The sequence below is a fragment of the Typopeltis vanoorti genome, chromosome 16 (genome assembly GCF_054136105.1).
Source record: "Typopeltis vanoorti isolate ZY-2024b chromosome 16, IOZ_Tvanoo_1.0, whole genome shotgun sequence".
NCBI lineage: Eukaryota > Metazoa > Arthropoda > Arachnida > Uropygi > Thelyphonidae > Typopeltis > Typopeltis vanoorti.
The window spans coordinates 105,828,820-105,850,137 of NC_143564.1; the positions used below are offsets into that span (position 1 = coordinate 105,828,820).

The 21,318-nt window shown below is 35.1% G+C and overlaps 1 protein-coding gene across 2 annotated transcripts in view; it reads left to right on the top strand.

Annotated features, from left to right (window-relative positions):
* Positions 1 to 21,318, top strand: part of Pi3K59F (phosphatidylinositol 3-kinase 59F) — a 586,771-nt gene that overhangs the window by 312,570 nt on the left and 252,883 nt on the right. For both annotated transcript variants that reach the window (XM_090405919.1, XM_090405920.1), the window contains exon 12: positions 4,794 to 4,864. In XM_090405919.1, coding sequence (XP_090262045.1) covers positions 4,794 to 4,864 — 71 coding nt within the window. The remainder of the gene's footprint in view (positions 1 to 4,793; positions 4,865 to 21,318) is intronic.

A 21,318-nucleotide genomic window follows, 5' to 3' on the forward strand; every position in this document is an offset into this window, starting at 1 on the left:
TATTCTCCTACCATAACATGACCTTTACAGTGTTACCACATTCTACTACTTGCATTCTCACCTGCATGCACAACCTGACAGCATATGGCCAGCCTCTAGCACTGCTGTTTTGCCTATTATATCACCGAAATGGGGGAAGTTTTGGGTCTTTAAATATATGTAGCATGCCCTTGAAGGGTATTAGTCATGTTGCATAGAGAAGAGGGTGCAGGGAGAGAAACCAGAACCCCTGCTTTGGAGGTCATACATTACTTTTGCCACTTTAGATCTCCTACAAGCAGGTGGTGTTCCACGTGATGATAATTCCCCAACCTAGTGGGTTTATTTGGTATTTCCTCCAACTAGGAATATATCCTTTTATGTTGGGAATGGTTTCTGGATATGTGTCAGAGCCCTTTTGGGAAAAAGGCAGCACCATGACATGGTAGATATAGTTGGCAGGTAGTGAAATCGCGTGTGCGCCAGTATACTGGCGCACATGCAATTCATATAGATGATATGGATGATAATAATATCATCTATATCATATAGGTGATATTATATACATACATATATATATATATATATCTATACCTAAACCTCTTTTTACATGATAGATATGTTCCTAAAAATTACGCGTAAATAGAATTCCCGTAAAAAGAATTACTGACTCTATAGAAAAAGCGAAGATTGGTTCCAAACCTGAAATATAAGCGAAATAATGAAAAAACAAACAAACATTAAATTTGTTAGATCATAAGATTTTTATTTACATTTCATGGAGAACACACATACATATAATGAATTTTAATAACTTAAAAAAAACATATTCATTTCAATTGTTTGCTAAGGATTCTATAAAAAGATTATGTTATTCGCTATCAGTTTCTGACAATAAACGCGAAAGCTTTTGTTTTCGTGAGACTGTAATATCACTAGAACTACTTGATATGGTATTATCGTCATCGACTTCATGCCTAAAACTACTTGTTTCAGTAGTTTTAGGCATGAACTCAGTTATTAATCGCTGTGTTGATGCTTTAGATAAGTCGCGATATAATTCTCTGTATGAAGACATTATTAAGAACTTAAGCTCACGTGAAAACTTCCCAGCACGTTCTTCATTTGGATAATGTCGGGCAAAATAATTGCCTAAATTACTGGCCAGTTTAAGACCTTCTTTAATTATATCAGCAATAAAAGTAGGATTATCTTGATCATTATCATTAACTTCTTCACTTTCAGGAGTCTCGGAAACAATCTCCACTATTTCGTCTTCGCTAAGAGGTTTATCAATTAACAATTCTTCGATATCTGCCGACGTAAAATCATCGAATCCTTCTCTGCCAATTTCACATGCCAAACTTATTATATTGGAAAATTCTGCAGTATGGTTGAAGGGAACAGGCGCATTCTCTTTAACACATGCAGGCTAAATAGCTTTCCAGCATGCATTTATAGTTTCTGGTAACGATAGATAATTCAGATAACGATAACTGAACCTGATCAATACAATCCATAACTGAAAATTTTTTCCACACATCCATAACTCACAGTGTTTCATCATCATTTAGCTTGTTCAAAACGTACTGAAATGTTCGTCTGACATAATATGTTTTAAAAGTCGCAATTATACCCTGATCTAGAGGTTGTAACAATTATGTGGTATTGGGCGGCAGAAAAAAAAAATAATTGCACATTTGGGTATTCTATGGCAAGATGACCGGGTGCATTATCAAGAATCAAAAGCACTTTAAATGGGAGACCATTGTCATTCAAATGGCATCTAACTTCTGGCACGAAATGTTTATGGAACCACTCAGTGAAAATATCAGTGGTCACCCAAGCTTTTTTGTTGGCTATCCAATGAGCTGGCAATTTTTGAAAATCTATGCCTTTCATTGGCCGTGGTCTTAATGATCGATTTATGAGCAGTGGTTTTAACATCCGATCTCCTAAAGCATTCGAACAAAATAGGAGTGTTATGCGATCCTTTGCTGCTTTGAACCTACCAATAGTTTTTTACATTTTTGATAAGTAAGTTACGTTTGGCATTTTTTTTTAGAAAAGGCCGGTTTCATCCATATTCCAAACTTGTTCACAAGTGTAACCTCCATCTTTAATTGTTTTAGAAAGTTTTTGTGGAAATGATTTAGCAGCTGTTTCATCAGCAGAAGCCGTTTCACTTTTAATTTTTATATTATGAAGAGCATGTCTTTTAATAAACTTAGCCAGCCAACCATTGCTTGCATGAAATTCATATTTTTTCCTCGATTGAGATGAAGTATCTGGCTGCAGTTTTTTAATCTGTTCATAAAATAAACAGATTAAAAAAGATAATGTACAAAATTCTTTTTTGTAGACTAGAACAACATCTCTTGTTGATAATTTCGCACTCGATTTTTACCAGAACATACTGCTTTTCTAATAGTCTCTTCATTTTTCTTTATAGATCTGACAGTTGATTCACGGACTCCAAAATGTTTACCTACAGCCGTTGCACCTTCCCAAGTTTGAAGACGATCTAAAATTTGAATTTTTATATCCAAAGAAACGGCTTTCCTTTTTTTTTTTTTTTTTTTTTTTTTGGTTATCGGCAACATCATGTGAGGGCTGGATTAAAATATTTGGTTAATGAAATGAAAGTTTGAAAATTACATATAGCTTACCATTTATTATTTCTTAATTTTATAACGTGATTTTTATTTTGATTTCACTTAAAAAATGCAAATACAAAAAATGCGGTAACTGTGTTGTCTACTCAAACACCAAATTCAAACTGCTAAGAACTGCTTTTTTATGCGCAGTCAGTTATGTATTGTAATTCGGGAAATTCCCAATAAATGAAATTCATAAGAATTTAGAATTTTCTTAAGTGAAACGAGAATGCAATTCTACAAAATTCTCAGAATTTTCTTGAATTTTTTCCTAACTTAGACTTTAGGTTGTTTGCGTAAAAGTGAATAAAAATTGCATAAAAAAATTATTTTTGATATCCCAATTCGCGTAACTTCAAATTTGCGTAAAAAAAATTTGCATAAAAAGAGGTTTAGGTGTATATATATGTATAATTATTATTAGAATGCTGGTTTACTTGGTTTGTTATCATGTTGTTAAATATTTAATGACTGAATGCCAAGCATTTTAAAATCAAAACTTTAATAGATCACATGACTAGTTTCGTCAGAAAGCAGACTTCGTCAGGTGTAAAAGCATGAAAATATATATAAAAAACAAGGACCATAAAAGTGTTGCATTTCTAATATAATGGAACATGACAATTAAATGTAATTAAGTGTAAATGGGAGACTGAGTTCTAATTGAAGCATCACACGTGCATGCATAAAATCACTTGTGCGCCAATATACTGGCGCACATGCGATTCATATAGATGATATAGATGATAATAATATCATCTATATGATATATAATATTCATATAGATGATAATAATAGTGAGATAGTATGCTGCATTATTTTATACTGGATTCTGTATCAAACCATCTACCTGTACTTCTCTCAATTTTATCCCTTAACTTACACTGCGAACATAGACGAAGTATTGCTATGTATAATGTTCCATTTATCCAGTAAAGCTGTACTGTTCTGAGAACAGCTTTCTCTTGGTACCTTGTTGTATGCTTCTGCTTTTCCAAATCTACAAAACTTAAGCACAGATTCTTGTTATACTCCCATGCTTTATCAAGTGTTTGTCTTTTAGTAATATTGAAAATCTCTGTTTTTCCTGAAATCATCTTGATCTTCAAGTTTCTCTGTTATATTTATTTTATTTTTGTTGTGGTCTCTAATGAAGTAGGTTTGCATAAATCTTACTGCAGCTCTAAGTAGAGAAATTTTTCTGTGATTCTTACATTTTTTATTTCCTTTTTTGTAGATGGGAAATATGAGATCTGAGCTTCTGTTATCCAGAATTTGACATTCTGGATAACTGCAGATCTTCTGAATTATGCTGTGTAGCCACTGTAAATCTTTTTATATAAATATCCATATTTGAGCATTTCTGATCCATTGTCATCTAACCAAGCTACTTTTCCAGATTTCAGGCTTCTGATACTGTTTTATATATCCTCATGTATTAATATGTATTCCTAATTGCATTCCTTTTGTTTTCTACCAGTGTTTTTTCACTGCTTGTTTCATTTAATAGTCTATCAAAGTAATTACTATAATTTCCAGAATATCTTCAGTTTTAGTTCTTAATGTCACTTTTATCATTGGTGATTCTTTTTACTGTAAGAAAAGCTGGTCACTCAAAATTAGTAGCTAATTTTATGTCTAAAGAAGTTAGTTATACTAATGAACTTGGCTTTGTATCACTGTGATTGCTTTATATCAGTATGATGGAAAAAGGCATTCCTAAATCCCCATATTTGTACAGCTGTGTTTACAGCTTTGTTCAGGTCGTTGATGGTTGCTTTGATAGCTTTTTATGTTTGTTGAACTTGTGTTCTGTGAAAGACTGGGGCTTGCTTTAAGTGTTTGAGTATGTGCAGAGAGATATGGATTTTTGTCTTTGTTCTTTATCATACATGTAAGGGATTCTAAGATAGTTTGTTTATAGATGAAATCTTTGTAGATAACATAGCTACTTCTAGCTTCTTCAGTTATCTTGTTATTTGTTTGTGCATTTAAATTGTTTAATATTTCTGCAAAGATTATTAATGTATTAATAGATGATATTTATTTAAGCCAGTGAACAAATTACTGGTCTGCTTTCATTTAATTTTTCAGAAAGCATTTGCTGAAAAAAAATGTTTCTTATATATTAAGGAAGTTTATATGTATACATTTCAGCAATGTGATCTGGCTACTTTCCTCATTATGAGAGCTTGTGCTAATGATACTCTTGCGAATTATTTTTCTTGGTAAGTCGACAGTTTTTTTTTATAAATATTTGTTAATAAAGAATGATTTATAAGGAATCGTTTTACATTAAACATAGTAAAAAAAGACTAAATATTTCCAAGATATAAATATATATATATATATATATATATATATATATCATCATCAAATTCCTGCCATGTACCCTCAACGGGTGTACAGGATATGATAGTACTACATGAACAATTTACATCATTACTAATTTCCTATCTACAATTTTCTTCCAAATCAGTTTATTACTTGTCAAGACTCCAACATTATCAGATCTTATATTTCTATTGTCTAAGGCATTTTGTACCGTATCAATCCACCTATATCTTGATCTTCCTCTGGATCGATTTCCTGCCAACCTGGCAGAGAACACTTGTTTTGCTAATCTTTCTTCGCCCATTCTGATTAAGCGACCATACCACCTAAGATTAGATCTGCTAATGCATTCCTGGATGCTGACAATGTCAAGTTCTTTCCTAATATATTCGTTTTTAATATGATATTGCCATTGATGCCATGTGTTCATATCTCTAATCTTTCTCGGGACTCTCATATCTGCAGTCTCAAGTCTTTGGTTAAGTATTTTACTTCTGACCCAGCTCTCAGATCCATAAGTTAAAACTGGTTTGAACACTGTCTTGTATACAGCTAATTTAGTGTTCCGACTAATTTCTCTTATTCCATATGAATTTATTCAATTGACTTCCTACCATACCAGCTTTGTTGATTCTGTTGTCCATTTCCATATTTAATTTACCATCTTCACTAAAAATTTTACCTAAGTGGCTGAAATGTTTTACTTATTCCACAGGTTCTCTGTTCACAACACAGTTGACATTTTCAATGATTCTGCTTATTTTCATTGTCTTTGTCTTTTTATTGCTGACCGTCATACCATATCTATTACAACAGTTATTCAATTTAGTCAAGGAATCTTCTAGCAGATTTATTTAGAAGTATAACATCATCTACATAAAGCAAAGAGCTGACATCAACATCTCAAATTTTGATATCATGTTTAATACCACTTTCCTTCATAATGTGATCCATATAGATAATAAATAACAGTACGTTATCATACATGATTCTCTCACGCCACATTTAACATTAAAATCTTCCTGAACTTCCTTCAATTCTAACTGCTGACTTACAGCTCAAATAAAGACTAAGTATTGCTTGATATAATGCCCAATTGACACCATATAACTGTAGCGTATTGAATAGCTTCTCTCTTGGCATCTTGTCATATGCCTTTTCCAGATCGACAAAATTTAAATACAGATCTTTGTTATATTTCAATGATCTCTCAGCTATTTGTCATAAAGTGAAGATCTGATCCTGACAGCCTCTATTTGGCCTCAATCCAGCTTGTTCCTCACCAAGCTTTTCTTCCACAATTCTTCTCAACCATTTCTCAAGTATACTTGCATAAATCTTACCCGGAACACTCAATAGGGAAATACCTTTGTAATTCTCACTTTCAGTTTTATTTCCGTTTTTAGATATGGGTACTATGAGAGCTCTACTACAGTCATCGGGAATTCGTCCCTCTGTTCAGTCCTTCTGAAATATACCGTGCAGCCACTTTAAGACTTTTATACCACCAGCATTTCTGGTCGAATATCATCTACTCCTGCTGCCTTTCCACATTTCAAGCCTTTGATGGCGTTTTCTACTTCAAGTATGAATATGTATTCCTAACTGTATGCCTGTTGAGTGTTTTTTACCACTGTGCTGTCGGTGCTTCTTTCATTTAGCAAATTTTCGAAGCAATTACTCCATACATCAAGAATATCGTTTTCTCCCATTTTCATGTCAATCTAAATCCTTTTACATCACTCTTTCCTCCATTCCTAAGCTTCTTCAACAACCTCCAGAATATTTTGCCACCTTCTTGATATTTATTTTCTATGTTCTTGCCAAAGTCTTCTGATGACTCTTGTTTAACTAGGTTTATGCAGTGTTTAGCTTTCTTACATTTGTCTGTGTATTCTCTAAGAGCAAAAGCTGACTTATTTGCCAGGAAGTTATGATATGCTTTCTTCTTTTCCTTCACTGCCTCTTTAACTTCCTGTGTTCACCATGGAGTGCTGATTTTTCTATCCTTGTAAACAACCTCACCACATGTCTCTCTAGCTGAATCAATCAGGGTTTTCTTTAAGGCTTGCCACTGAATCTCCAAGGTTTGGTTCCTGTTCTCAAATTATTTCATTTTTTCTTCAATAAACACTGTGTATTTTTGTCTACAGTTCACATCTGAGAGCTGCTCAACTTTTATTTGCTTTAAAACTTTCTTGCACGTTATTCTTTTTAATATGAAATTCAATTTTATCCTGCTCAAGACTAAATAGTGATCACTTCCAATTTCAAATCCTCTGTACATCTGGTGTCCTGCACCAGGGAGAAAACATCACTATCAACAATAACATAGTCATTGAGATTTTTCATATTCCTTGCCTCTTCTCTCCATGTGAATTTGTGCGCATAAAAATGTGCACAAATTATGAACATGGTGTTAGTAATAACCAGTCCATGTCCTGAGCAGAAATCCAACAGGTGTTTGCCATTATTATTAGCTTTGCTCTTTTCTCGAAATTTTCCCAAAATATTTTTGTATGTCTCACAATCATTTCCTACTCTGCTATTTAGATCCCCAACAAGGACCAACTTTTCCTTTTTCATTGTGTCAGTTGCTTTTTCTAAAGCATCAAAAAATTCCTCCACTTCTACCTTAGTAGAACCTTCTGTGGGACCATAGGCACAAATAAGTCTCATTGTCCAGTTCACCATTCTCATATTTGTCCACATTACTCTACTTGAGACTGACTGCCATTCAAGAAGATTAGCTTCATATTTTGTGTTGAATACTATAACTACTCCTTCTTTTCCTTGATTGTCATTGCCTGAATATAACATTTTGTATTTATTGCTCAGAAAGATCTCACCAGTTTTTGTCTTTTTTGTTTCAGTCACCCCTATTATGCCAATCTGGTACTTATCTAATTCCTCCGCTAGCTCCATTTCTTTGCCATTCAGGCTTCTTATGTTGATAGTGCTGATCTTTAACTCTGGTGATGGTGTGTTGGGGTGTGTTTTCAGATTTGTTCCAGTAGCTGACTTTTTGCTGTTCACCCTGGTTCCCTGGCGAAAACAATGGGGGCCTTGTTTAACTGGGCGACTCCCCAGCCAGCATGAAATTTTGTCATGTTGTGCCATCATTTTGTGTTTTGGTTTAACCAATAGGAATACAATTTGGTCTGCTAAATCCCAAATTGCCAGCCCATCCTCGTTCGTTCAGTATCCAGGTAGATGCACCACGAGAAGGTAAGGATTGGACATTAGGTCAGAAGCCCTGGTCGGTTCTCCGCATTCCTTTAAAGGCTATGTGGAGGTTTCCTCTCAGTTATGCAGCTTTGACCTTTAAGCACTCCAGAGGGAGACAATGTCGATGCTAATTAGAGTGAGACAATGTTGAAACTAATTAGCATGCCAGTTTCCAATAGTTGAATGTCTTTTATTTTTGTGTGAAACTCTGTGGAATTTTTAATTGATGAGGCTGAGTGGCCTATGTGAGGATGGAGAAGGTCAAATAAAAATCTTGGTAACTTGTATGTCGTGCTGCTAATAGGATCCACGACTGGTCTGAGTGGAACGTTATTCTTATGAAGCTTAGCTAAGCCATATATTCTAGGAGGTCTAGCATGGTATGGCCTGAGTTTTTTTATTGTTTCTTCATCTAAGGAAGTGGTTTCATCAAGTAACCTGTTCAGTTTCTTGAGCTGTCTTTTTGTAGGATCATAATCACGTTTTGCGTAAGTATTTCGATCTCAGAGTAGTAAATTCATTTTTCGGTCATATGAATTGGTATCTAGAACCACAGTGGTATTTCCCTTGTCAGCTCTGGTGATAATGTTTTTATTACGTTTTAAGGAGGTAAGAGCTTTCAATTCTGGTGGTGGAATATTTAAGTCCGAAGGTTTAGCATCATAGATTATTTTGGCTATTTTGAAACGAAGTCTGTTGGCTTCAATACTGGAAAGATGGCCGATGTTTCTTTCAATGTTGTGTATAAAATCTAAATATGGAAAGCATTTAGATGAAATGTCAAACTTATGACCTCTTGCTAGAACATTTTTCGGTCGGTAATTTGTTGGTATTTTTCTTAGATCGATTTAATAAAAGAAGGTATTTTTATAGATTAATATTACTTTTATCGAATGGTTTGATCCCTGAATTTTTTGAGACACTAATAATCACTTGTAGAAATTCTTGATTTAACGTATTTGACAATTCTACTTCTAATTCTATAATTTTTAAATTATTTGTTGCCAATTCATGTTTAGAAACTCGTAACTGAGCAAGCAGTAAGGAATGGCTTGCTTTCTGATAGATTTTATGAGCACCTGGTGATTTGATAACTTCCTTTAGTTTCCCATCAACCAGATCTTTAACTTGTTACCTTCTCCTAAAACAAACTCTCACCACTGATGCTACCTGGCATGTACAAGGTTCCATGCTCCTGTAAATTGTCTTACTATGGACAGACAGGTAGATCTGTTCAGAAACTTATTTCGAAACATCAAGACCATATTCGTCTTATCAAATCGCAGAAATCTGGCCACGCTCAACATGGTGTTGAAAACCCAACCTAGGATCCATTGGGAAAAGTCCAAACTTTTACATAGATCTTTATATAAACATGAACGTTTATACTTCACAGACCAAATCTAAACCGTAATGATGTTCTTAATCATGGTTGCTATTCCATATTATTTAACACAAATTGTCATAGAAAATTGTGTTAAATAATTTCTTTATATATGTTATCTTATTTTAATGCAAATTTTTTTCCAGTTATATTTGAATTTAATTCTATAACACTCTACTGTACTCATATTGGGATTCTGTTGTAATCATGTGCCCTAACTGTATGTTATTCCTAGTATTGTTTGAATTAACTGTACTGACGATGTCCTAAAATACTTAGGATGAAATATTTACTTATTAAAACTTATTACTGTGGTTATTACGTGTGTTTGTTTAGTCATGAATTCTCCACAGATTTCATTGTATAATAAATATGGAAATAGCTAACAGAATAAACAAAGCTGGTATGTCAGGGAGTCAGATGAATAAATTTATATGGAATGAACTTGCAGTATACAAGACAGTGTTTAAACTTATTTTAACCTATGAATCTGAGAGTTGAGTTAGAAATAGAGCACTTAATCAAAGATGAAGACAACAGATATGAGAGTTCTGAGAAAAATTAGGAGAATGAACAAAGCTAATCTGAGGTGGCATTGATCACAAAATGGTAGAGGAAAGGTCAGCAAAACAGGTGTTTGATACCAGGATGACCCAGAGGAAGACCAGGATCTAGGTGGGTTGATTCAATCAGAAGGCTCTAGAACACCAAAATATTAGACATGACACTATTGTAGTTCTAATAAGTAACAGACTAATTTGGGAAATCTGTTGATAGTGATTAGTAATAATGTAAACATAATCATGTAGCACTGTCATATTATCCTGTACACCCCTTAAGGACACATGTCAGGAAATTCATGAGGAATTATTCATTACTCCCACTTCATTTATCATACTGATTCTAGGTATGCAGTCCAAGTTCTAGGTATGCTGCTTCCTTGAAATCCCTCTTATCCCCCACAGATTATTTCCAGTGCACTACTGACATACTTCCGATGCACCTTATTATACCATAGCACTGTTTCAAGCTGCTGCCTAAGTTTGTCATAATCACTAACTCTGCAGTTCCATGTATACACCCTTTCTTAAGAGAATCCCTGTTTAACAAATTCTAGAATAAGATCATGTTACTTTCCCAAATTAGAGGCAAAGTTAACACCATTTTATTGATACATCTTCTAATTATTATTATTATATGGGCCTCCATGAAGTCCTCCCTGAAGTCCAAAGACTCACCAAGAAAGACCCAATCTTTCATATCTCTCCTTGAACTCTGTTAATGAGTATTACAGACAAAGTACTCATAACTGACTGACTCTGGCAAACCATAGCACTCATTCACAACTCTCCAAGCAAAAAAAATCTAGTCCTCACACCCCTATTAACCACACCTTTATTCAACTTACAGGGATGGTCCCTTGTTCTGTTCCCTCTAGTCAAGCGCTGAAACATTTTCCCTGCATCAATTCTATAAAACCCTTTAAGCAACATAAATATTTCTATCATATCCCTCTTTTTCTCCTATCAACCAATTTCTGGAATCCACATACCCTGAATCTATCCTCAAAGGGAACATTCCACAGGCCACTCACCATCTTGGTCACTTGCCTTTGAATCCTCTCCACCACTTCCTCATCCCTAAGAAACCTAGGGGACCGGACTTGAGCACAGTAATCCAGATGTGGGCATATTAAAGCATTATAAAGAGAAATAATGACTTCCTTATCTCTACCTTAGCAAAATGTCCTCTACTTTAACTCTGTCTGCCACCCCTAAATCCTCTAGCTTCATCTATTTCCTAGAGTACAGTGCCAACAATATGATACACAACTTGTAATCTAATTAAAAGAAACACACGTATTAACCACAGTGAAAATTATTTAAATGTAAATATTTCATCCTAAGTATCTTAGGATATCATCAGTATAGTAGTTTAAACAATAATAGGAATAACATACAGTTAGGGTGCATGATTACAATAGAATCTCATTAAACGTGCGTAACGTGTTACAGAAGTAAAAAAAAAAAACAAAAAAACTAATAATAATTATTTTACACACTTTTATATGACAATTTGCCATACTTTAGGAATAGTAAGAATGTCGTTGCGGTTTAAATTTGATCTGTGTAGTAGGGCTTCAGAACTTTCTTTATATAAACGTTCATGTTTATATAAAGATCTATGTCAGCCGTGGCCAACTTCATTCTATACGTGGGCCAAAATATGATGAGTGCAAGCATCACAGGCCGCACACTTTTATAGAGAACTTAAATAAAAATAAACTCTGCATTATTTATATTAAGGGGATATTAAATCCCACATTGTTTTAAAACTGAATAAGAAACTCAAAGATTGGAATCAAAGAGTTTCATGCTGAATATAGTAACTATAAACGTATCGGTGACTACTAGCGTAAGCTAAAGCACGCAGTTCAAGTACGTAGTACAAACTAGGGCAACTCGTTGCAAAGGTGGAGAAAGTTCCGTTTGCTATTCTTAGTATTTTCCATAATGTAAAACCCATCTCCTAGGAGATGTATGATGTTATGCATTATGTGTGTAGAGGCTTAAGTGCTGTGAGGACATCATGTTGGAGGCTTAATGGATTTTTTACAACACTCAAAAAGAATTAAAATAGACTTTAATACTTCCTATATTTCGTCCTAGTCACTAGGACATCTACGGGGATTACAAGAAAATTACTGTAACATATGCACAAATAACAAACAATACTAAGCCCAACCACGTGGGTGACACTAAAGTCCTATCTAGGTAGAGCGCCCTCTAAGGGCAGTAGTAGGTGGCCTGGAATGTAAGGTGGGAACTCTGGTGATGAGTGTTTCCCAAATCTTCGGAAGCTTAATGCACCCATATTTATTGAGATTTGGTTGGTTTTTGAGAGCTGCTGCTGCTGCTAAGAAAAGTCTCTCTTTCTTGAATTTGCTGTGGTGGAGCATGGTGGTTTTCTTCCATGATACTCTGTGGGTGGTGTCCAAAACATGGTCAGCCAAGCCTGAATGGCCATAGTTGTGTTTGAAGATGTAAGACTTGTGTTCCTCTAGACGGATGGATGCTGATCTGCCTGTCTGTCCAAAGTACGCCAGCTTACAGGAACAGGGTACATTGTAAACTCCAGGCAGAGAGAGAGAGGAGGGAGCTGATCTTTCGTAGAACGGATAAGGGTAGCCAGTTTGCGGTGGGGCTTATATGCTGTGTGTAGATTGTATTGTTTTAGTATCTTGGCTATTTTTTCAGATGTGCCACGGATGTAGGGTATGGTGATGGCATTTTTAAAATCTTGTTGACGAGAAGGACGGGGAATGGGGGAGGAACTGATTATTTTTTTGATACTGTGTTCACTGTAGCCATTGGAGAGGAAAGTGTTGTGTATGTGGTTAAGCTCAGTAGTAAGGGCGGTTCCACTGGAACCTGGTGTTGTACCACCTTACCCCAGTCCTGAAGATACTTTCAGATGCAAACTTTGTTTGCTCACACTTGGATAAAGGATTAAACTAAATTTATTATACTCTAACCAAGTGAAAAATAAACTTTCAAGTTTATTCCTCTGTTTATGGTTGGAAACTATCAGAGCTCTACCTCCAGTCATCTGGAATCCAATTCTCGAACCAGGCTTAATGAATTGTGCAGTGTAGCCACTACAAAACTTTTATGCCTCTTTAAACATCATGTACTCCAGCTGCCTTTTTATATTTTTTCTTTCTCAAGTATTAATATGTACTCCTATTTGCATTCCTCTTGAATATTTTCTACTACTGTTTTATTACTTTATTAGCTTGTTTCATTCAACAGTCTTTCAAACTAATTACTCCAGACATCTAGAATATTTTTATCTTCACTCTTCACATCTTTGATTCCTTTTACAGTACTCTTTCCTCCATTTCTAAGCCTTTTCAATAGCATTCAAAACATTTTGTCACCTTCCTGATATTTATGTCCTGTATTCTTACCAATGTACTGAAGTTGCCTGAACTTTCCCTATGCTTTCTGCTTTTCCATGAGTTCTTTAACTTCTTGTGTCACCCATGGTGTTCTTATTTTCTATCATTGCAGACCCTTACCACATACTTCCCTAGCTAAATTTTTTTTTCTTCACAGTTTGTCACTGAGACTCTAAGGTTTGTTTCTTATTTTCAAACTGTCATTTTTTTTTTTATTAATATGTTTGTATATCAGAGCTCTGATAGTTTATTGATAACCCTGCAGTTATCAATAAATGCTGCTCAACTTTATTTGTTTTTAGAACATGCTTACATGCTGTTCTTTTTCCTGTGATGTTCATTTTTATCCTGCTTAAAACTAAGTGATGATCACTTCCAGTTTCATATCCACTGTCTGCTATTGCATCCTGATCCAGCATGAAGAAATTGCTATTAACAATAACATAGTCAATGAGGCTTTTCTTATTTCTTGTGTCTTCTCTCCATGTGAATTTGTGCACATCTTTATGTTGGAATATGGTGTTAGAAATGACTAGTTTGTATCTTGAACAGAAATCTAGCAGGTACTTATCATTATTTTTTGTCTTGTCCTTTTCTTCAAAATTTCCCCAAAAGTTTCTGTTATGCCTGGTGGGATTCATTTCTTTCTCTGTCATTAAGATCTCTAACAGGGGCCAACTTTTCTGTTTTTTACATTAGTTGACTTATCTAATGACTCAAAGAATTTCTCCACTTCTTTCTTAGGAGAACCTTCTGTGGAACTAACTATAGGCAAAAATAAGTTTCATTATCTGTTTCTCCATTTTGAAGTTTACCCACTTAACGCTGCTTGAAATTGCCTTCCAATCAAGAAGTTTATCTTCATGTTTGGTGTTGAATGATATTGTTACTCCTTCCTTTTGTTGATTGTTATTATCCAGTTATTGTCTATATTTAGCCTGTATTTATTATTTATGGGGATCTTACCTGGATTTAGTCTCTGCCCCAATAATACCAGTTATGTTCATGCAGTACTTTTTCAGTTCTTCTAAGTTCAAGATCCTTTCCATTGATACTCCTCATGTTGATGGTTTCTATCTTCAGTTCTTTTGCTGTTTGTTTGTTCAGTAGCTGATTTTTTACTGTTTGCACTGGTTTACTGATGAATACATCAAGGGCCTTGTTTAACCTTGTGATGTCAGCATGAAATTTCATGTTGTACCACCATGTTTATTTCTTGTTTATTGCTATCCAAATATATAGCAAACCTAATAAGTCCCCCACATCAGCAAAACATCCTCTTTTCTGAAGAATTTGACATACTTCATAGAAAGCACCAAAGACATCACAGTAGATCTTATTGATATATTTGCAAGCCTGGACATAGTAAATCTGTTCACCAATATATCAAGAAGAAACCATACAACTATTACGTGACCTCTTTATACCAAACACAGTAGATTTTTCTTTTTAAACATTGCATCAATGGCCCATTCTTCAAATTCCAAGAGAATATTTTGAACAGAAGGAATGACTTTGGGCTTTTCCATCTTTCATCCTTGTTTGCAAACCTATTAATGGAGTGATCTGGAAAATGAGGAAAAGAAAAAAAAGCCTTTCGTTGCGCCAATGTGCAAAACCTAATGTTTGGCAGAGATTTGTCGACGATATTTTCATTATTTGGCCTGACTCTATTATCCAATTGGAATAATTCATCACCTACCTCAACAACCTTCTCCCTTGAATTAAATTCACTGTTAAATAACAAGCAAACAGATCTTTGCCATTTTTTTGATACACTTATTGAGGGATACAAACTGAACATATTCAATTTCTCAGTTTATAGGGAGCCGACTAACACCAGATGTTACTTACTTGCCACATCCCATCACCACCTGGTGCAGAAAACAGGCAGTGTCTGTTCCCTTACAGAACTTCTACTAATATAGATAAAAGAAACCAAGAATTAGAATATGGTAGTTCCATCCTACCAAAAAATGGTTATAATAGAACATTAATAAAAAAAAAATAAAAAAAATTCTACGTCAACCTTCAAGACAGTTGGATGAAAATGAAAACCAAGACATTAGAGGAGCAGTGTTTCTTCTATACACACACACAGTCAGTCAGTCACAGATAAAATATAAAATAGCAAGGATGCTGCTTCAACAAAATATAAAGTTGCCTTCTACCTCATGAACAAGATCTCTTAATCACCTGAAACCTCCAAAACTTCCCATTCACCTCTTAAAATCCGGGTGGCTACAAGGCAAGCAGTAGTTGTAGATTACACTACATAGGACAGACAGGCAGGTAGGTCAGGAGAGGTATGCCCATCTGAACATTTCAAGGACGTTGAGAACATAAGAAAACACAAATCAGGATTGGCAGCACATGCAGCTGAAACAAAACATCAAGTATTGTGGCAACAAACAAAAATGCCCCACATAGATTGCAGATTTTTTTCAAGTGTTCAGAGAATCAGCTGAAATGATAAAACTTCCTCCACGGTGAAACAAAAAGATGAACAAAAAAACTAGATGATTTTATATCAGATCTGATCTTCTCTAATTCCTCACAACATGCATGTAGTTACCAGTAGTATATGTCAGTCCACAAACCAGCAAACAATGTCATAGCAAATATGCACTTTCTATTGTTCCTCATGTTCAAATATTTTCACTATATATGTTGACTGTTATTACCTGTTTTTTAGTATATTCATGTAATTATCTTGATGATGTGAAACAAAAGATTCGGGAAAAGATTTGCATAAAATTAGTCAAGTAATCAATAAAATTAGTTTACTATTCCATCTGATTCTTTAATTGTGGAATAATATCAGCAAAAGCATTCCTAGCATGTATACTGATCATCGGTAAACATAGAAACATATAAACATAGAAATAAATACACATAACAAGCACAACAAATTTTACTATAAATTTGACTCCACCAGATGGTGATGAGAGAGTGCCAATAATTTTACAAATTTTACAATGAATTTGACCCTGCCAGATGGTTAGGGCAGCTGTGAGAGATAGTTCCAATCACCATGATGTGAACATGTTAACAAATATGATGGATATCTTTGCTTCCCTGAAGGAAGATAGAACAGTCAAATCTGTAAAACTGAGAGGAGACCTCCACATAGCCTTTAAAGGAATGCAGAGAACCGACCAGGGCTTCTGACCTAATGTCCAATCCTCACCTTCTCGTGGTGCACCCTGTTGTGTATCTACCTGGATACCGAATGAACGAGGATGGGCTGGCAATTTGGGATTTAGCCGACCAAATTGTATTCCTATTGGTTAAACAAAAATACAAAATGATGGTACAACATGACAAAATTTCATGCTGGCTGGGGCATCGCCCAGTTAAACAAGGCCCCCATTGTTTTTGCCAGGGAACCAGGGCAAACAGCGAAAAGTCAGCTACTGGAACAAATCTGAAAACACACCATCACCAGAGTTAAAGATCGGTACTATCAACATAAGAAGCCTGAATGGCAAAGAAATGGAGCTAGGGGAGGAATTAGATAAGTACCAGATTGACATAATAGGGGTGACTGAAACAAAAAAGACAAAAACTGGTGAAATCTTTCTGAGCAATAAATACAAAATGTTATATTCAGGCAATGACAATCAAGGAAATGAAGGAGTAGCCATAGTATTCAACACAAAATACGAGGCTCATCTTCTTGAATGGCATGCAGTGTCAAGTAGAGTGATTTGGGAAAATATCAGATACAAGGTACTAAGGTACAAGTGGAGGAATTTTTTGAGGCTCTAGAGCAGTGGTCACCAAAGTGGTCGATATAACATTGTTAGGGGTCGATTGGGTCGATATAACATTGTTAGGGGTCGATAGAAAAATATAAGACATCATTGTACGGGTAATATTTAATTCGGTTAACTTGGATTACCTCCATCCTGAATGACAACGAAATTAAGAGTGAATTGTGGGAACAGTGACATGAATAGGACCTGTAAGATGGAGCAAAGTCATGAAAATAGTTACGGGGGCCAATCAAGTAGGCCAAAATGACTTATTTACCAATAAACGGATGTCTGTGGTTCCTGCCCGGCAGGAGCGATATGGCAACACGTGTGCTATTGCTTATTTACTTATACTTACACATATTCTATCCCAGTCTCATTTTTGCCATCGATATACAAGTGAGCGTTAATGTTCTAAAATTCATCAACATCTCTATGTTGAATAATTGAGAATGGCTGGTAGTAATAACAGTGATATTAATACCAGTAGTTTATTAATATCAATATATTAATACCACTAGTAATACCGGTGACATTACTAGTGATAGTAATAGTAGTAGTAATAGTAATATAATAATATATACTGTATTATTATGTTACTATTATATACAATAAATACGATATGTATATAACTATAAAAAAACAATCTAAAAACTCACATAAGTGTCTCCTTCGCTTGTCCTATTATAATTACATAATAGTAAAATAGAGGGGGTCGATAAAACATCAAGAAACTCTTCAAGGGGACGGGTCGACGGTCAAAGAAGTTTGGTGACCCCTGCTCTAGAGAAAGCTACTGACACAATGAAAAAGGAAAGTTGGTCCTTGTTGAGGATATAAATAGCAGAGTAGGAAGTGATTGTCAGACATACAAAAATGTTTTGGGAAAATTTGGAGAAAAGAGCAAAGCTAATAATAATGGCAAATACCTGTTAGATTTCTGCTCAGGACATGGACTGGTTCTTACTAACACAATGTTCCAACATACAAATATGCACAAATTCACATGGAGAGAAGAGGCAAGGAATAAGAAAAGTCTCATTGACTATGTTATTGTTGATAGTGATGTTTTCTCCCTGGTGCAGGACACCAGATGTACAGAGGATTTGAAATTGGAAGTGATCACTATTTAGTCTTGAGCAGGATAAAATTGAATTTCATATTAAAAAGAATAACGTGCAAGAAAGTTTTAAAGCAAATAAAAGTTGAGCAGCTCTCAGATGTGAACTGTAGACTAAAATACACAAAGATTATTGAAAGAAAAATGAAAGCGTTTGAGAACAGAAACCAAACCTTGGAGATTCATTGGCAAGTCTTGAAGAAAACCCTGATTGATTCAGCTAGAGAGGCATGTGGTGAAGTTGTCTGCAAGGATAGAAAAATTAGAACTCCATGGTGGACACAGGAAGTTAAAGAAGCATTGAAGGAAAAGAAGAAAGCCTATCAAAGGGGTTCCTGGCAAATAAGTCAGCTTGTGCTCTTAGAAAATACAGAGACAAATGTAAGAAAGCTAAACATTGTGTAAAACTAGCTATACAAAAGTCATGGGAGGACTTTGGCAAGAACATAGAAAATAAATATCAAGAAGGGTGGCCTGATATTCTGAAGGTTGTTGAAGAAGCTTAAGAATAGAGGAAATAGTGCTGAAAAAGGAGTTAGAGATGATATAGGTGACATGAAAACGTGAGAAAAAGTTATCCTTGAAGTATGGAGTAATTACTTTGAAAATTTGCTAAATGAAACAAGCATTGATGGCAGCACAGTGATAAAAAAACACTGACCAGGCATGCAGTCTGGAATACATATCCATACTTGAAGTAGAAAAAGCCATCAAAGGCTTGAAATGTGGAAAGGCAGCAGGAGTAGATGATATTTGACCAGAAATGCTAAAGTATGGTTGTATAAAAGTCTTACAGTGGCTGCACTGCATAGTTCAGAATGCCTGGACAGAGGGACGAATTCCAGATGATTGGATTAGAGCTCTGATAGTACCTATATATAAAAAGGGAAATAAAACTGAATGTGAGAATTACAGAGGTATATCCCTATTGAGTGTTCCTGGCAAGATCTATGCAAGTATACTTGAGAAACAGTTGAGAAGAATTGTGGAAGAAAAGCTTGGTGAAGAACAAGCTGGATTCAGGTCAAATAGAGGCTGTCAGGATCAGATCTTCACTTTACAACAAATAGTCGACAAATCATGAGAGTATAACAAAGATCTGTATTTAAGTTTTGTCGATTTGGAAAAGGCATATGACAAGGTGCCAAGAGAGAAGCTATTGAATATGCTACAGTTATATGGTGTCAATAGGACATTATATCAAGCAATACTTAGTCTTTATTTGAATTGTAAGTCAGCAGTTAGAATTGAAGGAAGTACAGGAAGATGGTTTAATTTTAAATCTAGTGTGAGACAAGAATGTACATTATCCCCTCTGTTATTCATTATCTATATGGATCACATTATTAAGGAAAGTGGTATTAAACATGATATCAAAATTGGAGATGTTAATGTCACCTCTTTGCTTTATGCGGACAATGTTATACTTCTAAATAAATCTGCTACAAGTCTGCAAGATTCTCTTACTAAATTGAATAACTGTTGTAATAGATATGGTATGAAGGTCAGCAATAAAAAGACAAAGACAATGGAAATAGGCAGAATCATTGAAAATGTCAACTGTGTTGTGAATGGAGAACCTGTAGAACAAGTTAAACATTTCAGCTACTTAGGCACAATTTTTAGTGAAGATGGTAAATTAAATATGGAAATAGACAACAGAATCAACAAAGCTGGTATGGTAGGAAGTCAAATGAATAAATTCATATGGAATAAGAGAGAAATTAGTCGGAACAATAAATTAGCTGTATACAAGACAGTGTTCAAACCAGTTTTAACTTATTGATCTGAGAGCTGCGTCAGAAGTAAAACACTTGACCAATGACTAGAGACTGCCGATATGATAGTCCTGAGAAAAATTAGAGGCGCAAACAGATTGCATCAATGGCAATATCATATTAAAAACGAGAATATTAGGAAAGAACTTGATATTGTCGGCATCTAGAAATGTGTTAGTGGAGCTAATCTCAGGTGGTATGGTAACTTAAACAGAATGGGCAAGGAAAGATTAGCAAAACAAGTTTTCTCTGCCAAGTTGGCAGGAAAACGACCCAGAGGAAGACCAAGATATAGGTGGATTGAAAGATAGAAATATAAGATCTGGTAATGTTGAAGTCTTGACAAGTAACAGACCGATTTGGAGGAAAATTGTAGATGGGAAGTTAGTAATGATGTAAATTTTTTATGTAGTACTATCATATCCTGTACACCCCTTGAGGGTACATGGCAGGAATTTGATGATGATGATATACCTAGTGCCCTAAAGTGAGTCCAGTTTGATGATGTCCTGGATATTTTTTCTGATAAAGAACTGTTTGTCACTGTCCATCCATAGTTCTTCAAAAAGGGAAAAATTCAAGGCCAATGAAAGCAAGACGACCTCGTAACATTGAAAGCCAGTCAGTCACAGATAAAATATAACGTTTCAACCAGGTAATTGATAGGGATTCTGTTGAAACACCAACGACATCAAGTCTGTCTTGCATAAGTAAAAACCAACATGTTTTTGCCTGCAAGGAAACATACCTGAATCCAATGATAATCTGACATTACCATCGTTGTTGCCAACCAATACCCTCTTCAGGAAATCCCACTTAATACAAATGTGGAGACTCTTGCCAACCAGTTAGCTATATGATCTCTTATAACAGTATGCTATATCTACTTATCTCCTTCTGCAGATATCTCTCAGGATGGCTTTGATGACATCATCAGTTACCATCTCCTTTACTTTTAATGGGGAATTTAAGCTGACACAACACACTGTGGGTTAGTGCCTGAATTAGCATCACTGGAAGAGTTTTTGCACTTATACATGATAACATTCCCTCCTGAACACAGGAAGCAACATGTTCTTCCATCTGCTTATCAGAATATTCACTGCCATTTACTTAACT